This window comes from Xenia sp. Carnegie-2017, unplaced genomic scaffold (assembly GCF_021976095.1).
Source record: "Xenia sp. Carnegie-2017 unplaced genomic scaffold, XeniaSp_v1 HiC_scaffold_16, whole genome shotgun sequence".
Classification (NCBI taxonomy): Eukaryota; Metazoa; Cnidaria; class Anthozoa; order Malacalcyonacea; family Xeniidae; genus Xenia; species Xenia sp. Carnegie-2017.
Genome location: NW_025813469.1, coordinates 11447747 through 11468199, shown reverse-complemented (window position 1 = coordinate 11468199; position 20453 = coordinate 11447747). Strand labels below are relative to the sequence as shown.

General features: G+C 34.2%; 3 protein-coding genes and 3 long non-coding RNA genes across 9 annotated transcripts; 4 read left to right on the top strand and 2 right to left on the bottom strand.

Annotated features, from left to right (window-relative positions):
• Nucleotides 1-3134: 3134 nt before the first annotated feature.
• Nucleotides 3135-3779, top strand: LOC124437316. The gene is made up of 3 exons (XR_006945649.1): nt 3135-3147; nt 3638-3687; nt 3754-3779. It is a non-coding gene; the product is annotated as an uncharacterized LOC124437316 (long non-coding RNA).
• An 82-nt stretch (nt 3780-3861) lies between these two features.
• LOC124437671 lies at nt 3862-4295 on the top strand. Its single transcript, XR_006945796.1, has 3 exons — nt 3862-3923; nt 4011-4161; nt 4279-4295. It is a non-coding gene; the product is annotated as an uncharacterized LOC124437671 (long non-coding RNA).
• A 953-nt stretch (nt 4296-5248) lies between these two features.
• LOC124436895 lies at nt 5249-5668 on the top strand. Its single transcript, XR_006945533.1, has 2 exons — nt 5249-5413; nt 5612-5668. It is a non-coding gene; the product is annotated as an uncharacterized LOC124436895 (long non-coding RNA).
• A 709-nt stretch (nt 5669-6377) lies between these two features.
• Nucleotides 6378-9613, bottom strand: LOC124437013. Its single transcript, XM_046987021.1, has 8 exons — nt 9365-9613; nt 9056-9170; nt 8532-8712; nt 8345-8434; nt 8156-8233; nt 7899-8019; nt 7461-7648; nt 6378-7352 (listed from the first exon to the last, which is right to left on the bottom strand). The coding sequence occupies exons 1-8, from the start codon at nt 9460-9462 to the stop codon at nt 6712-6714; spliced, it is 1512 nt and encodes a 503-aa protein (XP_046842977.1). The 5' UTR covers nt 9463-9613; the 3' UTR covers nt 6378-6711.
• Nucleotides 9614-9644: 31 nt separating this feature from the next.
• LOC124437014 lies at nt 9645-11184 on the bottom strand. The gene is made up of 5 exons (XM_046987022.1): nt 10991-11184; nt 10696-10798; nt 10331-10604; nt 10001-10082; nt 9645-9852 (listed from the first exon to the last, which is right to left on the bottom strand). The coding sequence occupies exons 1-5, from the start codon at nt 11066-11068 to the stop codon at nt 9757-9759; spliced, it is 633 nt and encodes a 210-aa protein (XP_046842978.1). The 5' UTR covers nt 11069-11184; the 3' UTR covers nt 9645-9756.
• A 3475-nt stretch (nt 11185-14659) lies between these two features.
• Nucleotides 14660-18188, top strand: LOC124437345. 4 transcript variants are annotated; one of them, XR_006945662.1, is made up of 5 exons: nt 14660-14871; nt 15039-15339; nt 16889-17354; nt 17549-17651; nt 17745-17929. XR_006945662.1 is itself a non-coding variant. In XM_046987317.1 (4 exons), the coding sequence occupies exons 2-4, from the start codon at nt 17277-17279 to the stop codon at nt 18020-18022; spliced, it is 459 nt and encodes a 152-aa protein (XP_046843273.1). In that variant the 5' UTR covers nt 14660-15339; nt 16889-17276; the 3' UTR covers nt 18023-18188. The 4 variants fall into 4 exon arrangements, 3 of the variants coding, with proteins under 3 accessions (XP_046843273.1, XP_046843275.1, XP_046843274.1); XM_046987317.1 differs by having other exon boundaries at nt 14660-15339; nt 17745-18188; XM_046987319.1 differs by lacking the exons at nt 14660-14871; nt 15039-15339 and adding an exon at nt 16576-16806 and having other exon boundaries at nt 17745-18188.
• The last annotated feature ends 2265 nt before the right edge of the window (nt 18189-20453 follow it).

Genomic DNA, 20453 nt, shown 5'->3' with positions numbered 1-20453 from the left:
AATTTAATGAACACCTTAGCTCTGGTAAAAAAATACTTTATACAGAGCTTTATAACTCTCTCAAAAAATAGTATTGTAACAGTATCTTGGGTTATGTGTTTGAATGTTATTATGTCAGATTTTGAAATAACCACTGGTAATATAACAAGCTTCTGAACATAAGTTCCTTCTCTTTCGTTGAACCACTTAGCTGTAAGATCTTGTCAGTAGATAATAGTGCTGCAGTGTTATGTATCTCCTTGCTCCTCTTTTCATTCATTCAAAGTCGGATGGCCTTTCTAAACCGTGTTTGAATCTCACATATGTCACATATCAGTACGAGTACAGTGGGAGTGCTTTCTCGAATAAGTCGCTTTTTTGTCAGAAATATTCAGATTGATTCCCCAATCTTTCTGTAAATTGTCAATATGACATATTCCGATGCGCAACAAATCAGTATGGGAGTTAAAGCTGAAAAAATCTGTTTCTCTTAGTGGACAAACGACTTGAGACAACCAAACGACCAATTTACACAATATTTCGAAAGCGATATTTTCACCCGTATTTCAATTATAACTGTCCAATATGGTTTCAAAACACTTGAAATAAAGATTTGTTTCCAATAAAACTTCATCGGAAGAGTTTGAAAACAATGAGAAGAAGTAAATTGCGAAAAACATCAATTGCCCTATAGTGACTCCATGTTTTTTGCCCGGTTCCCACGCCATCTTCGATTTATCATGGATGTCACGCAATATGGCGGCTCGTCAGCAATCTAGTCCTACTATATCTATGGGTCCAGGCCCCTTTGCCCCTCCAAGTCTTATAGAGCTCAATGGTCAAAGTCATAGATATAGTAGGACTAGATTGCTAACGAGTGTGACGTAATATAAGACTTATTAAGACGGCAGCGTGACATTCATGATAAATCCAAGATGGCGCGGGAACCGGGCAAAAAACTTAGGGCTACTATTAGGCAATTGTTGTTTTTTGCAGTTTACTTCGTTTCAGTGTTTTCAAACTCCTCCAATCAAGTTTTATTGGAAACAAAGCGTTATTAATAATGTTTTGAAGCCATATTGGACAATTGTTATTGGAATACGTGCGAAAATATCGCTTGCGAAGTGTCGTGTAAATTGGTCGTTTGGTTGTCTCGAGGCGTTTGTCTACCAAAATAAACGGATTTCGTCTGCTTTAGCTCACATACTGGTTCGTCCACGTTGAAATACATCATATTGAATACATACAAAAAAATGGGAAAATTAATCTTCATCGAAGGGCTTTATCTGCTGCTTTTACTACTTTTACCAATGAGGAGGAACTGGAGGATGGACTTGTAAGCTTGCCATAGGTCTTGAAAGTGGTTAAGCTTGACTTTAATGAACCTTCATGACAGTATGAGTGGTCAGGTATGAGAGGTTGGTCATCATTCTCTATGGTTAAGGCAGTTGCACATTCAGCACACTTGATGCAACTTGTAATTTTCTTGGCTATGTATCCACTGATATAGGTCAGTACATCATCAAGCCAAAGAGTGGAACTGTTTAATAATGCTGAAACTCTCCTATCAACATTTTGTGTCTCTTCAGCTAGCTTGCTTTCACTTACAACAGAGCAGTTGGCAGTTGCTGGGGCTGTCATGTATTGAACAAAGAAATATCAGTAGTTTACTTATCTTTGTACGTAAGTGTCACAAAATGAACCAACTGAGCAGTATGATACAATTTTTGTCAGAAGTCACTAGTTGCATGTTAATAATGTGATGCAATTTAGACATTTGTAATTATAAAATTGCATTGCCATTGGAAACAACTGGTATCATAGATGGTGTTGTAGCTATAGCATAATAAAAACATATATTATAACTAAGTATGATAAGCATAAAAGTCACATATATTTTATTCACAGCTATATCTTATAATAATCTCAGCCATAGCCAGCATTTTTATTTGCTCATGCTATATCAATCTTGCTGTGTTCACTCACTGTAAAAACAATAGATTTCTAATGAAATGAGCAATGATGCAGTGAAATTTACATAGCAAGTGTAAAACATTCATTCTGGATATGCCACTGATGACATCCATATCAAATATTTCATAAGATAAAATATAAATTTAATGAACACCTTAGCTCTGGTAAAAAATACTTTGTACAGAGCTTTATAACTCCCTCAAAAAATAGTATTGTAACAGTATCTTGGGTTATGTGTTTGAATGTAATTATGTCAGATTTTGAAATAACCACTGTTAATATAACAAGCTTCTGAACATAAGTTCCTTCTCTTTCGTTGAACCACTTGGCTGTAAGATCTCATCAGTATAGCCAATGCTCCTGGATAAAATTACTTGAGATGAGGTAAGTTTCCTTCAGTTAAGTTTACTAACTTTAATAGCTTCACAAAGATCTTGTCAGTAGATAATAGTGCTGCAGTGTTATGTATGTCCTTACTCCTCTTTTCATTCATTCAAAGTCGGATGGCCTTTCCAAACCGTGTTTGAATCTCACATATCAGTACGAGTACAGTGGGAGTGCTTTCTCGAATAAGTCGCTTTTTTGTCAGAAATATTCAGATTGATTCCCCAATCTTTCTGTAAATTGTCAATATGACATATTCTGATGCGTAACAAATCAGTATAGGAGTTAAAGCTGAAAAAATCCGTTTCTCTTAGTGGACAAACGACTTGAGACAACCAAACGACCAATTTACACAATATTTCGAAAGCGATATTTTCACCCGTATTTCAATTATAATTGTCCAATATGGTTTCAAAACACTTGAAATAAAGATTTGCTTCCAATAAAACTTCATCGGATGAGTTTGAAAACAATGAGAAGAAGTAAATTGCGAAAAACATCAATTGCCCTATAGTGACTCTATGTTTTTTGCCCGGTTCTCACGCCATCTTGGATTTATCATGGATGTCACGCAATATGGCGTCTCGTTAGCAATCTAGTCCTACTATATCTATGGTCAAAGTACACGCACGCTGTACGTTCGCGCCAGGCTCCTTTGATGGTTACCGAGCACGGCCTTCGACAGGGGTCTGGTGATTAATAAACATAACATTATCTTTTCTCTTCGCGTTGTTTCAAACAAACTAGACTATATTTCACACCAAATAGACTCTTCTGGTTCATTTTAAGCAGGATAGGAATCATGTCAAGGTAAAACAATGCTATCCATTGTGATAATTTATTAACAAGTTCATTTTCATTCCAAGATTTATTCTACTTCTATATAAATCTATTTTATAAACTCCTTATTTGTCTACATCGCTGTTTTATAACTTTTTCCATATCTTCTCGTTAATCTCACCTTATGGTGAGCATGCATATCTCTGTGCTATAATTTGTGCCAAATTTAGACCTACAAACCGTAGTAATGTTGTAAATATTGTGGTTTGTTCGCATACGGATTTTCCCTAAATCGCGGGAAATTATGCGGGGCTTTCCCTGAGTATTTCAATACTCAAGAAAAAGATAGTTCCACATGGTTGCAATAACGAATTAAAAATTTTCTTGACTCTTCACTCACTTTTCAGCTTTTCAAAACGGTAGAATTGTCCATCAATAGTCAGCCAAAGGAAATCATTTCAAAAGACTGCAAGTTTTACAAAATTTTCAAATAAAAAATAAAATTCATTTACTTTTTTAGTGGAATGAATGGATACCAATTATTTTGTAAAGAAGAAGCTTCTAACGATGGTGAGAATAGCTACGTACACAAAGTTGTCTCTATTAACATTATGCATATTTTTATTCTTTTTTTAGACTCCTTAAAGTCTTTGACATTTCACGCTAGAAATGTTGAATTGGGACAACGATGGGGCTGCCTGGATGAAAGCCAACGAGAAGGCTATATAGATAGGGGAAAGACAGATTGCTCTGTTTTAGACCACGAAACGCGCAAGAAACGAGAGTTGAAAAAAATTTTGAAGAAGGTATGTTGATTGAATTAAAATAAACGCACAAAATTATTTTTGTGATCAGTTCCAATTTTTATTAATGCTATCGGTGCCATTGTTTAGTTGGATGCTTTAAAAGGAATGAACATTGATTACTTTTTCGTGGCTGCCGTGGAATCTGGTGTTGAAGTGCATGGCTCAAAGTCTGCCTTACAATACTGCAAAAGAAAGAGCATCCCCGCTTCATTTTATGCTTTTGTAAACAGCTCTGGAGGTTTGTGGTCCTTACTTTACATCATGCCCGTGAGGAAATACATCTCAGGAAACCGAGAACTTGTGATTTTTGTTTCTTATTTAATATTTTAATCTAATACAAACTTTTTGGTTTTAGCAATTGAGTCAAACGACAACGTTCAAACTGTTCCCAAGAATCGCATGGCAAGATTGAAACAGAAGAGGAAATCTTTGCGTGATATTTTAAATCAGAAATACTGTAAGTATGAACATGTAACTAATTTTAAAACTTTTTAGATGGAATACGAAAAGGTTGTTCTTGGTCAATATTTCTTGAAATAAGTACAATTACTTCCGCACGAAATTTTGTAATTTTAGCAGCAATGATTTGTAAAAGAGGTTGCACATAATCCTGCAGCAATTTCAGTAACAATAGCTTATACTAGTTTCAAAAAAAACATTCTAGGTGAAGCAACTGGAATGGACAAAGCAAAAGTGCCATACACTTCTCTTTTCAAAGGGGATTTCAAATATGTAGTATGCGGAATTCCAGAACACGCATCATTACGGGATCCATCGACTATGGGAGAAGCAGCATTGGATTTATTTATTGAAAAATCAAATGAGCTTACGTTTGTGGAAAGGGAGATAGTGGAAGGAAATAATGTTCTTCATGCAAAAAATGTTGAGGAATGTGACAAAGAGCAAGACAATGGCGGCCACATCCAAGAGGTTGTTGAAGTTAGTGGTGAGAATGATGATAATAATCATGGCGAACTTATTAACAACGTTTCCGACGAATATGATGTTGGCCATGGACAAAGAACTGATAATGTTAATAATGGTTGTGAAAATGGTGATGTTCCAGGTGATAGAGAAGATGTTGTAAATAATGGTGGCGATGATGATGGTAATTCTGGGAATGTATTTTGTGGACGAGACGGAACAGTTAATGAAGGTGACGGACACCTCGTAACAGAAAACGCCGTGCCTAAAAAAGTTGATAAAGAACACAGGAAGGGAAGAAGTAACAACAAAAGAAAAAGAAAAGAGGCAAAGTCCAGTGACAGAGAAAGTGTTTCTTGCACAAAGAATAGAGCTAGTCATTTGACATTCTATGACAAATGTAAAGCCTTTCTTTGTCAAGAACCATCTTCCAAAGATAATGGAATGGTGGATTGGGTGTTGTGTGATGTTTGTCAACAATGGTACCATTGGGATTGCGTTGGCATTACGACGAAGCCGAAAGGAAAATTTGATTGCGGATGCAATGTATCTTACTTTACTCATGGGTAAATTATACATCCACTTTTTCTAAACTACGAACTGTTAGTCTGTTCATTTTTGCGCATCACCGATTTATTTGCATACGTATTCATAATAGTTATTAATACGTTCCTCGTGCTCTTAAATGTTTTATTTCTAAAATGTGAGTTTCTTGAACACACACGAATAAATATATTTCATTTCTTTTAACTTTTCCTTGACAGATCTGCGAAAACATTTGACATAAATATAAAGGGAAATCGCTCATTCAGAGGATTAAAGGTTCTCTTGGAATTTAAATTATTTAATATCAGTTGCAGATAAACATACCTATAATATTTTAACATTGAATTTTAGGCATATTTAACAAAAATCGTCAACGGTGCGATACCCAGTAAACGCCACAGGTTATTTAAGCAAATGATCCGTGGGCGAAATCAAGCTCAGACTGAACTCACCGATCTCTACATGACGTGTCCTTTAACTCGAACTCAAGTATAAAAACACATTCTCTGTTAGAAATGGAGCCCCACTAATGTCTTAACTCGTCATTTTTGTATATATAGGCAAACGATCTGTTGAATGTAGTCAAAGAAATAGTCGCAGATATTTTTCGATCCTTTGATGAAACAAATTCAATGAACATCAACTACATGTATAACGTTTTATTCCCTGAGGTTTGTTGTTCATCTAACGCCAAATTCCAAGACGTTTTTTTGTTGTGAAAGCTATGTGACAGTGAAACTATGATATTATCCAGCGTACGTACGTTGGGCGGCTATTACCCATGTATATATAACATCCATTTTCACCATATACTACATTGTATAACTACCAAAAAGTTACATATGACAGTTCAACAAGTATTTATTTAACAAAAAGTTTTTTTCAACGCATTTATTATCCAGCGTACGTACGTTGGACGGCTATTGCCCATGTATATATAACATCCATTTTCACCATATACTACATTGTATACCTACCAAAAAGTTACATATGACAGTTCAACAAGTATTTATTAAACAAAAAGTTTTTTTCAACGCATCTATTATCCAGCGTACATACGTTGGGCGGCTATTACCCATGTATATATAACATCCATTTTCACCATATACTACATTGTATAACTACCAAAAAGTTACATACGACAGTTAAACAAGTATTTATTCAACAAAAAGTTTTTTTCAACGCATTTATTATCCAGCGTACGTACGTTGGGCGGCTATTACACATGATTTCGTAACAACTTTTTAAGTGCCCTTTACGTAAATCGATTTTCTAATTAAAGGATTTTCAAGAGCTTAAAGTGCCTGCACAATCCCCGTTATACATCATCGCTGGTGCTTTCATAGTCGTCTTCACTTGTTTGATCGTCTTCAGAATCTACTTGTTCATATACAACCACTTTTTCTTCGTCATCCAGAGGCGACACCAGATCACTTTGAAGCATGTCAATATTCCCATGAAATAAATACTGTGGTTTGTCTTTGTTGATGTACAAAGAAAACCTTTTTTCTAGATTTATCAACATGCTTTCAATTTGAAAGATCTTCCTGTGTAAAAATATCGCTTCACCGTATTCAACATCAAGTACGTTTTCATGGTTAATAAAACTATTCAAAAAGTCAGTAATCTTGCTGTGCTGTTGAAAGTAGTGACTCCACGTATTTTCCATTTCTGACTTCAACAGGATTTGCTCTTCCTTGGATCGGTCAAGCAAATGGCATAAATCTATAGCCTTCCGTTTAACAGTAAATGGAACTGAACAATCTTCATCAGTAGGTGCAGCTAGATATTCACACCAAAAATCATTGTCAGGATCTTTGACAGCATCAAATGTTAATGCGGTATGTGAATGATTAGAATGTGATTCTTTTGCCTCGTTATAAGCTGCGATATCTTTATTGACATCCTTTGTTACTCGAGTAATTTGCTTCGAAAGTCTGGATGCCAACGCTTGACCATCTGAAAAACAGAACAAACATACAGAGAACATTACAAAGAAGGCAACATGTAAAGTAATTTACAAACATTGCAAGTTGTATGGAACATTTATGAGATACGTAGAGTTACCACAGTATTTAGACTTAAGATTTAGGAGAAACCATCTTTCAACAACATTTTTCCTCATCCGAGACAAAACACGTTTTTCTTTCCTAGACGCAACCTCGCGTTTTGCATTTTCGTACTCTGGGTCAGTATTTTGCCAGCGTGCAGAAATTGAGTTTTCCCTTTCCATGATCTTCAACTGCTCGTCAATTCTAAACAGTAAATACCAAATCATTACAAATATAAGGCACGGTCAGATAAGCACCTGCAAGTTGCATATACATCTCTACTTGTACGTACGTATAAAAACAAGAAATAATTTTTTATTCGATATTCCAACTTATTATTCACAATGTTACGACGTACATTCATAGCTTCAAAATTTTCCCAGTTCATTTTTCTAAATTCACACTGTTTAAGACTTTAATATCTCTAGAAACAAGTTCAACTTTTCGAACATACTTTTTCATCTGATTAAATCGAACAGTCAGTTCACTTGGATCAGTGCAACCATTCCATCGATGATAAAGATCAGCGTACAAGTCCAGGTATATAACGTACTTGCATTTCCAATCTTCTTCTTCTGTAAGTTGTTGAAGATTTACGTATATTTGTTAAAAAAAGTTTTCTGTGGGCAAAACATTTCCACATAATGAGCATCAATAATTATGTGTCAAATCTGTTCCATAGCTACAAGCCATTGTTTCTCAATTACTAACCAGTCTCAACTTCATGACCAAAAAAAGTCGATTCGTCTTTCATCCACTCACGAATATCATCTATTGAAATCCTGTGAGCTTTAGATAATGAAAAAAAGAAAATTTACTGCTTTCATGTGAGTCGTAAATAGTTCATATCCAAAATCGGAGTCAAATATAACCACACAGCAAATACAAACATATACTCACACGGAAAGCACCTGCATAACTTTTCAATATCTGATTTTGCAGTTTCTTCCACGTCAAAAGCTCGCTTCATCCTTCCCATCAGCAAATTGCCTCAAAAAACAAAATTTAATTCATACCTGCTATTACATAATATGATGACATGTTAGCTATGTATATATTCAAACAAAGAAACAAAAACTAGTTATACCTAAATTAATCTTCGTTTTCTTTCCATAATGTAAAAGAGCATCACTGAGTACATCAACTCTGTGACTTGGACGCATTTCTTTAGTCATTCTGCTAAATTTGCGAATGTAAGCCCACAATCTCTCCAACATCTCACCGTCAGTTAGGCCAAATCCTTCTTTACGACTGGGACTAAATTTAACCTTTTACAAGAAAGATTTAGCAAACAATTATTGATTTTTTATCATTTTATCATCTACAATACCATTAGTTATGACAGCATAAAAACCCAGGTATCACCATCTGTTAATACGTATGAAAAATAAAAACAATAACAACTAACTTGGCATCGTCCAACATGGCCATAGCAGTGAAAAATTGGAATTGAAAATTGAAAAATGTCAATAATTGATCCTCCAAATTCTTTTGTAAAAACAAAATAAAGAAAAACATGTGAAAGACTACCTTTCAAAGAAAAAAGTGTTGAGGGAAAGGTATTGACAAAGGAAACAGGTAACAAAGCAACTATTGTCAATTGAATATTACCTGTAAGTGTTTCACCAACATGCATGCAACATCATACAATATGTTTATTTTGAGTGCAGGATTATCAGCATTATCTTTCTCTAATTCTTGGAGAACATAAACTGCATAGCTCAATCTATAAAATATGTAGAATATTTTTTTAAATAATGCAACCACATGTATGCAAAAAGCTTCAGCACTTGCACAAAGCATTGAAAGTAGCAAACCAACTGAAAAAAATAAATTTACACCATAAATGCAAGCATCTTAACCACCTCTTTCAAACCAAGAACATTTAGGTAAAAATAGAGAAAAAAATGTGCAACATACCTCTCTCCATGTTTCAAATTTAAGAATTTTTTAGGAAACTCATGTCGACAGCCTCGCCCAAAGATTGCTGTTTCATCAAGAGCTCTGTAGCGATTCATTGATCGAACAGCATTCCCAGCAAGAAAATCATGACACTCCTATAAGTATCAATATGTAACAAACAAAAAAGTATACAAGAGCTTTATTTCCTAAAGCCCATGGCACAAATTTATTGAAAATAAAAACTATGTGGTAGAGAATGTAAAAAAATCAAATATATTCAAAGCACTGTAACCTCCATGCCTGAATTTTCATTAGAATAACAAAGTATATTAAAGCTACATTGACCTTGTTTGATGTAGGTGTGGTATAACTGGCAACAAATTGATCAACATGTGTCTGATCATAGAACATCAGCTGTTCAAATAGAGGTTTTCCAATACTCTGCCCAGCTTTTTCCTTCGTCCAATAAAAAGAGCATCAAGAGACTCAAAGATCACACCATCAGTCTTCAATAAAATGGTGAAGGATAAAATCATGCAATGTATTTGAGTTCAATGATGCAAATGATGCAGTCAAAAAGGTGTTTAAGATAGCATTGCTAATGTTCTTTTTACTAAATTGTCATTGTTAAACGAGTAATACGAATATACTCACTTTGGGACAAGCAGGACAGATATTTCCTTCATCAAGCTCAGGAAAAACACAGCTCAACATGTTTAGTTTATGTCTGTAAATTCTGAAAAAAACAATGACACAAAGAAAGCAATTATGCACTCTTAAACAAATGACATAAACAAAATACAGTGCAATACAGTAATACTTGAGGAAAAATCCTTTCCCATCATAAACTTTAGCATTTTGATTTCCTCCAATTAAATACATCTCTTAAGATGAGATTCTTAGGCTATAAAATTGACTGCAACTTTCCCAGCAATTCATACGTAGTACAGCAGTGCAATAAATCAGTGACCTACATGCAATTACCTGTATTCTTCAAAAGCATCTATAATGACAGGATACATTTTTGGTGTTGCATAAGAAGAAAATATGTGGTTATGATTAAACTCTTCAAATGACTGACAAATGCTTTTTATTGATGCCTGGCATTCCATCTGCACAGAATGAACCAATTCAAAAAACTCAATTGCAAATGCAATTCTTGGTTTTGTAGGTGTTCCACCCCAAAGGCCAAATTGCAGGAGTTGAACAAACTCGGAAGAGCATGAGCAAAACTGTACCTCAACAGTACAAAAGGTGCCTAAAATTGAAAAGATCCAAAATTATAATTGTGTTGAACCATCCCAGCTAAAATGAAGAAACTTTTACAGCACATTTTACATATAACATACCTTTAACATCAACAACAGAAACACTTCTTTTGTGACGAGCTGTTTGGCATGAACAATCATACACCAGCATGTTCATGAGTTTATATGGCCAAAACATGCCATCCTACAAAGCAATGAATAACCTCGTAGAAATTAGTTGTAATCAATCCCTTTCTTGCATTCATAAAAATATTAGATTAGTGCTTCGTAGCATGTTTCACAATGTAAACTCTCATTTTATTTTTGCATTTTTTATTGCAAGTGTTGAGAGAGTTAACTGTAAACACTTTTATAATATCTAGCTTATAAAGGTTACCTTAAATATTTCAACATGATGACAAATATTTACGGTTGTGTGCATCTTTAACATACAGTTCTCACAATACTTTGCCATTGGACCACAATCGCTGCACCTAAACTTTGCTTCATTATCACAATGAATACACTTCAGATTGCTCCAATTTTTGCCAGCAAACTGAAATGTATTCTTTATAACTGAATGTCGCAAATTTTCCCATGTTTTCTTTCAACTTTCTGGTAATAAGAAGATTCTTCACAATCATGGTGAACATCACTTTCAAGATCACTGTTATCTTGTTCCATTCCCAGTTCATGGCCTTCCAATGCACCACAATTATCAGGACTGTTAAAAGAACAGCTTCCTCTATGATCCTCAGTAACCAATTCTGACAAATCCATCCTCTCTCTCAACATGGCCATCCTCATCATGATATGTGACAGCTACAGTTGCTTTAAACCTTTTATTTGTCCTACAAAATTATCATAAAAATCTATAAAATGAAAATAAATGTTGAAAAGTCTAACAGCTATAAGGCCGTTATTTGGTGTACCTTGGCATCTTTTAAAATTACCAGAAGAAAATCACAAATCAGAAAATATTATCGATATTACCAATGACACAATAACATAAGTTAAACGACCAAAGTACAACGTATGTATCTTCCACTACTACCAGCCAACGTTTTGTACCCGTACTTTACCGGCTATGAGCCACGTCTCATAAGACGAATGGGCTGATTTATTAGTTCTTTGATTTTGAAATTCAATGCTTTCAGCGGATAATAGAATGCACATATGAATACAAGCCTTTCCTCCTTCCCCACCCCCAATCATGTATTTTCCTACGGTCGTGGATTTGAGCGAAACAAATGGTTTTTCAAAAGTCCATAATACGTTAGAAATGGCATAATTACTTAACAGATTGTATGTATATTTTTTATGTAATTATGAATGAATTTTTTCTTCTTGAATTGAAAACAATCTCATTTAGTGTTGTATGTTGTCTGAGAATTTTATCATTTCAAGTTAAGTTATTATCAAGAATGTTAAATTTCTTTTGACAGGAAAGGTTTCCGTATTAATTTTACATTCTCGTTTATTAGAACTTTTAAAACGACGGCGTACTGCTAAAACAGTTCGTGAATGTCGTTTTACATTCTCATTTCTCAAGTTATTAAAGTTTTTTAATATCCATTTAGTACAACCAGTGACGTCATTATGCATAATGAGTCGTAGAAAAAATTCAAATATCCTTCAGTTTCCTGGCATCTTTTCGATGAAATTCGCTCGCAATATTTCATGATTAGTGTATTTGCACACTTCAACGTCAAAGCTTTGTACAATATATTTAATGAAGTGTTTGAATATTTTAGATATTTTAATTTTGTCAGTTAGATGCAAACATAGTTTATTTATAGCATTATCTTTATGAAGATAGACATTTCAATATTTTAAAAACTTAACACTTTCGTCTAAAAAAGGGAAATTTTAATTGAGATCAATCACATCATCTCCAATATGAACAAAAGTGATCATAAAGCAGTCTTTATACTACCTAAAATATAAACGTGTGTCAGTGTAGGTAGTGATAAATGGACAACACAGAATAAAAGAAGAAAATCCTCCAATTTCTTTTGGTCATATCATTTTCTTCAGCAGGCTATTTTAAAAGTGTTTCTCGGTAACACAATTCTTACGCTATTTTACAGTCAGATGAACCATTAGAAGTCAAACTTCCTATTTCACCAAATGTTTATGCAGATCTTGCACGCTGAAAACTACAGCGACGTTTTCGTAACTGTTCAGTTTTTTTATACACTCAATGTACACCACCGACACGACATTATAAACCAAATAACGTTTGTCGGTGATGATGAATCAATAACAGACAAAAAATCTCCTGACAATGTTTACGTGAAACATAAATATGTATGAATTTAATTGGTCTAATCTAAGATAACAATGTCTACAGGAAATTACACAAGTATAAATTTAGAGAGAACTAAGTTTACCTTAAGACTGAGCAGAGTCATTTTTCTATTCTTGAATTCCAATGATATTCTTGATTAGTCTGGAATTTTCTTCAGACTTTTCAAACCTTTTCTGTTGTAGTTGCTGAAATTGTAATGCAATCTATAGAGGAACGGGCACTCATGACTTACAAACATGCACTACCTTTTGGTTTCGGATGACACAATTACAGCACTACATGCAGACGAGATTGATGACTTCCATACCACATCAACAAACAGAACAGCCACATACAATTTATCAAAGATGTCGAAGAAAACGGAACTCTTCCTTTCTCGACTGTTTGGTAAAACATGACAATCAAAACTGGGAACAACAGTTTATCGCAAGCCAACACATACTGACCGACTACTAGACCAATCATCTTACAACCCTACATCACACAAAGCCACCACAATCAGAACATTAACAAGACGTGCACAAATCATATGTGATTCACCGGACGCTCTACAAAACGAAAACAACTATCTCAAACGTGTTTTGACAAAACAACTATAACTCTGACTTTATCAAACGCAACACTTACAAACCCAACGAACCCAACGAAACGAACAACTCAGTGACAACAGCAACGATACCTTACATCAAAGGTACGTCTGAGACTATCTCGCGTATCTTACGACCATACAACATACGTGTCGCACATAAACCAATCACAACATTACGACAAGTACTAACGAACATAAAGGACAAAGAACAACCCAACGAACGACAAGGTGCAGTTTACAAAATAAATTGTCTGACTGCCACGCCTCCTATATCGGGGAAACTGGCAGGAACTTAAACATAAGACTTACTGAGCACAAACGAGCTACTAAGAAACAAGACAAAACTAATCACATTGCCGAACATCACCGAATCACAAAGCACAACATTGACTGGGACTCGGCAAAATGCATCACTTACAGTACTGACTATAGACAACGGCTTACATTAGAAAGTTGGTATACCAACTTGGAACAAACCCCCCCCTGAACAGATCACAGCAATTACCGGCACCTTACAAACGACTTATTCACAATACAAACAAACGATCAACTAAAAACATTACACTTCAAACTAATTCACAATGACAATACACAATTGACACCCACACTTTACAACTAAAAACGTCACACCTAAATCACACATCACAACTAAAAATAAAATATTTCACTTCACACTAATCCACAATGACAATAAACATTTCCTGCACATTTCCTGTACACACAATACAATGACGTAAGAACCAGACAATAAATACGGCTAACCTGACGTTTACTCCTCATTTGACTCTGAAGATGACTACCGCTAAGGTTGTCGAAACGTCAGTCAACAACATCAAAAACAGTCCTTCTCAGGACTTTATTAACCTGGACGATCATCATTTACAAACATGAACCTTATATCAAAAGCAGTTCAGCACAACAATCACCATACGCAATCAAATTTCGTAAGTTCGACGTAAAGGTATTTCTTTCATTTTTTTCGTAATCCTCGATTTATGCGATATGTAATGATATTTAGTAGCCTTCAACAATCAGTTATTACACACTTATCCATAAAAAAACGCAATATTATCTCAAAATACTGTATTACTAGCAGCAATTGCTATATAAACACAAGCTAAAATTTCAAAACTAGGAACCAAAATGGCGGAAATTGATCAGGTGATCAATATTGCCCAATCAACGTAAGCTAAACGGATAACAATAGATGTCCCAACTCTTATACTATAGAGGGCTCTGGTTTTACCCACAACAGATAGTTCTTTTTGTCGTTTTTGTCGTCGTCATGCCTGTCGTTATGAACCTCATTCTCGCCCTTGTCATTGAGGATGCAAGTAAGATTAGGCTGGACGTCAAATTGCGGAAACATATTGATACGGTAAGAAAAATGGCAAAACGATCGAATGAGAATTATTTTATAACATAATCTAAGATAAAATAAGAAAAAGGTCTTTACACCATTAAAACTACGAACCAGATTAAAATTTATGAATTCCTTGTAACGTGCAATTTATTTTTTTATTTCCTTTGTATCAACCAATTTAGGCAAACATGATCACTAACCTATAAAGAAAGAAGTTCATATTTTCTTATTTCACGAAAAAAGAAAAGGCACTTTTCTAATTTTGTCGATGGAATTATATTTTATGATTTTTCCTCCGATAAAGAAGACGTGAGCTCGGAGCAAATTGAAAAAAATGAAGATCTATTGACATTGATTAAAATGGTTAAAAAATTACAAATTCAGAATGCAAAAGTGTTTGAAAAAAGTCTGAAGAAAATTCCAGACTAATCAAGAATATCATTGGAATTCAAGAATAGGAAAATGACTCTGCGCAGTCTTAAGGTAAACTTAGTTCTCTCTAAATTTATACCTGTGTAATTTTCTGTAGACATTGTTAGCTTAGATTAGACCAATTAAATTCATACATATTTATGTTTCACGTAAACATTGTCAGGAGATTTTTTTTGTCTGTTATTGATTCATCATCACCGACAAACTTTATTTGGTTTATAATGTCGTGTCGGTGGTGTACATTGAGTGTATAAAAAAACTGAACAGTTACGAAAACGTCGCTGTAGTTTTCAGCGTGCAAGATCTGCATAAACATTTGGTGAAATAGGAAGTTTGACTTCTAATGGTTCATCTGACTGTAAAATAGCGTAAGAATTGTGTTACCGAGAAACACTTTTAAAATAGCCTGCTGAAGAAAATGATATGACCAAAAAGAAATTGGAGGATTTTCTTCTTTTTATTCTGTGTTGTCCATTTATCACTACCTACACTGACACACGTTTATATTTTAGGTAGTATAAAGACTGCTTTATGATCACTTTTGTTCATATTGGAGATGATGTGATTGATCTCAATTAAAATTTCCCTTTTTTAGACGAAAGTGTTAAGTTTTTAAAATATTGAAATGTCTATCTTCATAAAGATAATGCTATAAATAAACTATGTTTGCATCTAACTGACAAAATTAAAATATCTAAAATATTCAAACACTTCATTAAATATATTGTACAAAGCTTTGACGTTGAAGTGTGCAAATACACTAATCATGAAATATTGCGAGCGAATTTCATCGAAAAGATGCCAGGAAACTGAAGGATATTTGAATTTTTTCTACGACTCATTATGCATAATGACGTCACTGGTTGTACTAAATGGATATTAAAAAACTTTAATAACTTGAGAAATGAGAATGTAAAACGACATTCACGAACTGTTTTAGCAGTACGCCGTCGTTTTAAAAGTTCTAATAAACGAGAATGTAAAATTAATACGGAAACCTTTCCTGTCAAAAGAAATTTAACATTCTTGATAATAACTTAACTTGAAATGATAAAATTCTCAGACAACATACAACACTAAATGAGATTGTTTTCAATTCAAGAAGAAAAAATTCATTCATAATTACATAAAAAATATACATACAATCTGTTAAGTAATTATGCCATTTCTAACGTATTATGGACTTTTGAAAAACCATTTGTTTCGCTCAAATCCACGACCGTAGGAAAATACATGATTGGGGGTGGGGAGGGAGGAAAGGCTTGTATTCATATGTGCATTCTATTATCCGCTGAAAGCATTGAATTTCAAAAATCAAAAGAACTAATAAATCAGCCCATTCGTCTTATGAGACGTGGCTCATAGCCGGTAAAGTACGGGTACAAAACGTCGGCTGGTAGTAGTGGAAGATACATACGTTGTACTTTGGTCGTTTAACTTATGTTATTGTGTCATTGGTAATATCGATAATATTTTCTGATTTGTGATTTTCTTCTGGTAATTTTAAAAGATGCCAAGGTACACCAAATAACGGCCTTGTAGCTGTTAGACTTTTCAACATTTATTTTCATTTTATAGATTTTTATGATAATTTTTGTAGGACAAATAAAAGGTTTAAAGCAACTGTAGCTGTCACATATCATGATGAGGATGGCCATGTTGAGAGAGAGGAAGTGGATTTGTCAGAATTGGTTACTGAGGATCATAGAGGAAGCTGTTCTTTTAACAGTCCTGATAATTGTGGTGCATTGGAAGGCCATGAACTGGGAATGGAACAAGATAACAGTGATCTTGAAAGTGATGTTCACCATGATTGTGAAGAATGAGCTTCTTATTACCAGAAAGTTGAAAGAAAAGAAAAAGCATGGGAAAATTTGCGACATTCAGTTATAAAGAATACATTTCAGTTTGCTGGCAAAAATTGGAGCAATCTGAAGTGTATTCATTGTGATAATGAAGCAAAGTTTAGGTGCAGCGATTGTGGTCCAATGGCAAAGTATTGTGAGAACTGTATGTTAAAGATGCACACAACCGTAAATATTTGTCATCATGTTGAAATATTTAAGGTAACCTTTATAAGCTAGATATTATAAAAGTGTTTACAGTTAACTCTCTCAACACTTGCAATAAAAAATGCAAAAATAAAATGAGAGTTTACATTGTGAAACATGCTACGAAGCACTAATCTAATATTTTTTATGAATGCAAGGAAGGGGATTGATTACAACTAATTTATACGAGGTTATTCATTGCTTTGTAGGATGGCATGTTTTGGCCATATAAACTCATGAACATGCTGGTGTATGATTGTTCATGCCAAACAGCTCGTCACAAAAGAAGTGTTTCTGTTGTTGATGTTAAAGGTATGTTATTTGTAAATTGTGCTGTAAAAGTTTCTTCATTTTAGCTGGGATGGTTCAACACAATTATAATTTTGGATCTTTTTCAATTTTTAGGCACCTTTTGTACTGTTGAGGTACAGTTTTGCTCATGCTCTTCCGAGTTTGTTCAACTCCTGCAATTTGGCCTTTGGGGTGGAACACCTACAAAACCAAGAATTGCATTTGTAATTGAGTTTTTTGAATTGGTTCATTCTGTGCAGATGGAATGCCAGGCATCAATAAAAAGCATTTGTCAGTCATTTGAAGAGTTTAATCATAACCACATGTTTTCTTCTTATGCAACACCAAAAATGTATCCTGTCATTATAGATGCTTTCGAAGAATACAGGTAATTGCATGTAGGTCACTGATTTATTGCACTGCTGTACTACGTATGAATTGCTGGGAAAGTTGCAGTCAATTTTATAGCCTAAGAATCTCATCTTAAGAGATGTATTTAATTGGAGGAAATCAAAATGCTAAAGTTTATGATGGGAAAGGATTTTTCCTCAAGTATTACTGTATTGCACTGTATTTTGTTTATGTTCACTTCACACTAATCCACAATGACAATAAACATTTCCTGCACATTTCCTGTACACACAATACAATGACGTAAGAACCAGACAATAAATACGGCTAACCTGACGTTTACTCCTCATTTGACTCTGAAGATGACTACCGCTAAGGTTGTCGAAACGTCAGTCAACAACATCAAAAACAGTCCTTCTCAGGACTTTATTAACCTGGACGATCATCATTTACAAACATATAACGATACTCCCGGGTTCAAACCATTTACTTTATATAAGGTTCAATTAACTGACTCAAGTAGAGAAACATTTTTGGGCCAAATAACATTGCAAAGTTCGTGCTGATGCAGTTTCAATAGTTTTCTTACTCCAAAGCTTGTTTTTTAATCGAAGATGATTTCTCATTATGTTCTGAAATTGGTCAATCTACAAACCTCTCAATTCTCAGCCACTTCCATACTAAAACAACTACACCAAATCACAGAAACTCTTATGATTTTCCATGATGTATTTTGTATTTTTAGTTCATCATTTAAAAATGAAGTAATTATAATTAGGATATTCAATGAAACAGCTGAGTACAATATATTTTTGGTATTGAATTGTACAAATGTACCCTACTTCTGTAGCTCAAAGTAGAGCATTACTTCTCTTTTAGACTTGTTGATGATATTTTAATTGTAGGTTTTGGTTTATAAGATCACAGAGGCATATCTTCATAATTTCAGCTATTTGGGCTTTTTAATGTATATTACAACTGTTGCTGCCTTTCTCATATATATTAAAATATTGCCGGCTTTCTGATATATATTTAGGTGCTGCTAGCTTTTTGATATATATATTTCACTGGCAATACAAGGCATAGAATTTGAACAAACGGGGCTGAGCTCCCTCCAACACACCCCTGTTTGATCATTAAACACATATAGAAGTTTTGTCATTTCTCAACAAATAAATTTAACTCTTTGCTAAAGTAAAGATTGCATCAGACTCATATACTGTATAAAAGACTACAAATATTAGCATTTATAGCAAACAGACTGTTCTTCAACAACAGAAATGTTTCATATTATAGAAATAATATATTCATTTTAAAGAAATGCTTCACCAAAATTTTCAGCAGAATCCCTAACAAACTTTATTAGAAATAAACTTTAATACTTTATAAAGTGATAAAGGCGAAATAACTTCATATACAGGAATAAAACGTTTAAGGTCAAATGCATCTTGGTCAAATCATTGCATATTTCAATAACTAAAAAGTAAAAAAGTCTGTCATTTTCTGCTGAGCAAGAAAATCTTGTGATCTTTCAGAATAAAAAATATCATGCTTGGATTAAATTGGGGGGGCATAAATCACTCACTACCATTAAATTGTTACAAATCCTGAACACAAATCTCTCCGGACCAAATCTGCATGATTACTATGATTCAAAGTTTCGAAGAAAGTCTTGTCCAAGTATTTGATAACACTGATGCCAGGATAACATTGCCGCTTGCCACCAAGCTTAAAGATCTTGAAAACTTGTTACAGAGTCGGAACATAAGCCGAGAAAACACGTTCACTTACGAAAAATACTTCTTACAATGGGTCACGATCAATTTGAAGCACGAACTAGTAAACCGCAAACGAAGCTCAAACCAATGAAATTAAATTAGGTCTGCCGCAAATCGTTAAAAAAACGCAAAGAGCTTGCTATTATTCGTAATATATTTGATACTACCATGGAATAAGCTTAAATTGCTTTCTTCTTTTGCATATAAACCCAATTTCCAATAGTATTATTATAGTTTCACTTTGCAAGTAGGAACCAAAATGGCGGCTCCGCGCTCGCCCCAGACCGTTTGTCCCAACTCTTATACTATAGAGGGCTCTGGGTAAAACATGTCATAATAATGGTGACGAAGAAATGTCTCCTTAAAATCAATTCCTCCGATCGTCATGATCGCTGTAGTTAACATCGAGGTTCGAAAATTCCCGAATCCCTCCCTCTCTGTCATTCAGTATCACCGTTAAGGCTGCTGCAAACATGACGAAGAATAATAATAACAGAATCAAAACCTAAACAAAAATATGATAAATTATGTTAAAGCCCGTTCACACAATCCGATTTTTTGGATATCCGATTGTTTCGGTTCCGAGTTTTGGTTAGTTTTTAAGACGGTCGGGTAATTTGTTGATAGTTATATTTGTTCAGATATATATAGTCTTGGGAGCAAACATTTGTGTTATCCAGTACATTTATCGATA

Bases quoted from the DNA above. Each gene is read 5' to 3' on its own strand.
- LOC124437345 (XM_046987317.1), top strand. From the start codon at position 17,277: ATGGCAAAGTATTGTGAGAACTGTATGTTAAAGATGCACACAACCGTA. The intron at 17,355-17,548 runs GTAACCTTTATA...ATTGCTTTGTAG, and splicing joins ATCATGTTGAAATATTTAAG to GATGGCATGTTTTGGCCATA. The intron at 17,652-17,744 runs GTATGTTATTTG...TTCAATTTTTAG, and splicing joins TTCTGTTGTTGATGTTAAAG to GCACCTTTTGTACTGTTGAG.
- LOC124437013 (XM_046987021.1), bottom strand. From the start codon at position 9,462: ATGAATCGCTACAGAGCTCTTGATGAAACAGCAATCTTTGGGCGAGGC. The intron at 8,713-9,055 runs GTAATATTCAAT...TTCTTGTAAAAG, and splicing joins TGTTGGTGAAACACTTACAG to GTTAAATTTAGTCCCAGTCG. The intron at 8,234-8,344 runs GTGAGTATATGT...CATTATCTAAAG, and splicing joins GTTATGCAGGTGCTTTCCGT to CTCACAGGATTTCAATAGAT.
- LOC124437014 (XM_046987022.1), bottom strand. From the start codon at position 11,068: ATGGCAAAGTATTGTGAGAACTGTATGTTAAAGATGCACACAACCGTA. The intron at 10,799-10,990 runs GTAACCTTTATA...ATTGCTTTGTAG, and splicing joins ATCATGTTGAAATATTTAAG to GATGGCATGTTTTGGCCATA. The intron at 10,083-10,330 runs GTAATTGCATGT...TGTTTTTTTCAG, and splicing joins GATGCTTTTGAAGAATACAG to AATTTACAGACATAAACTAA.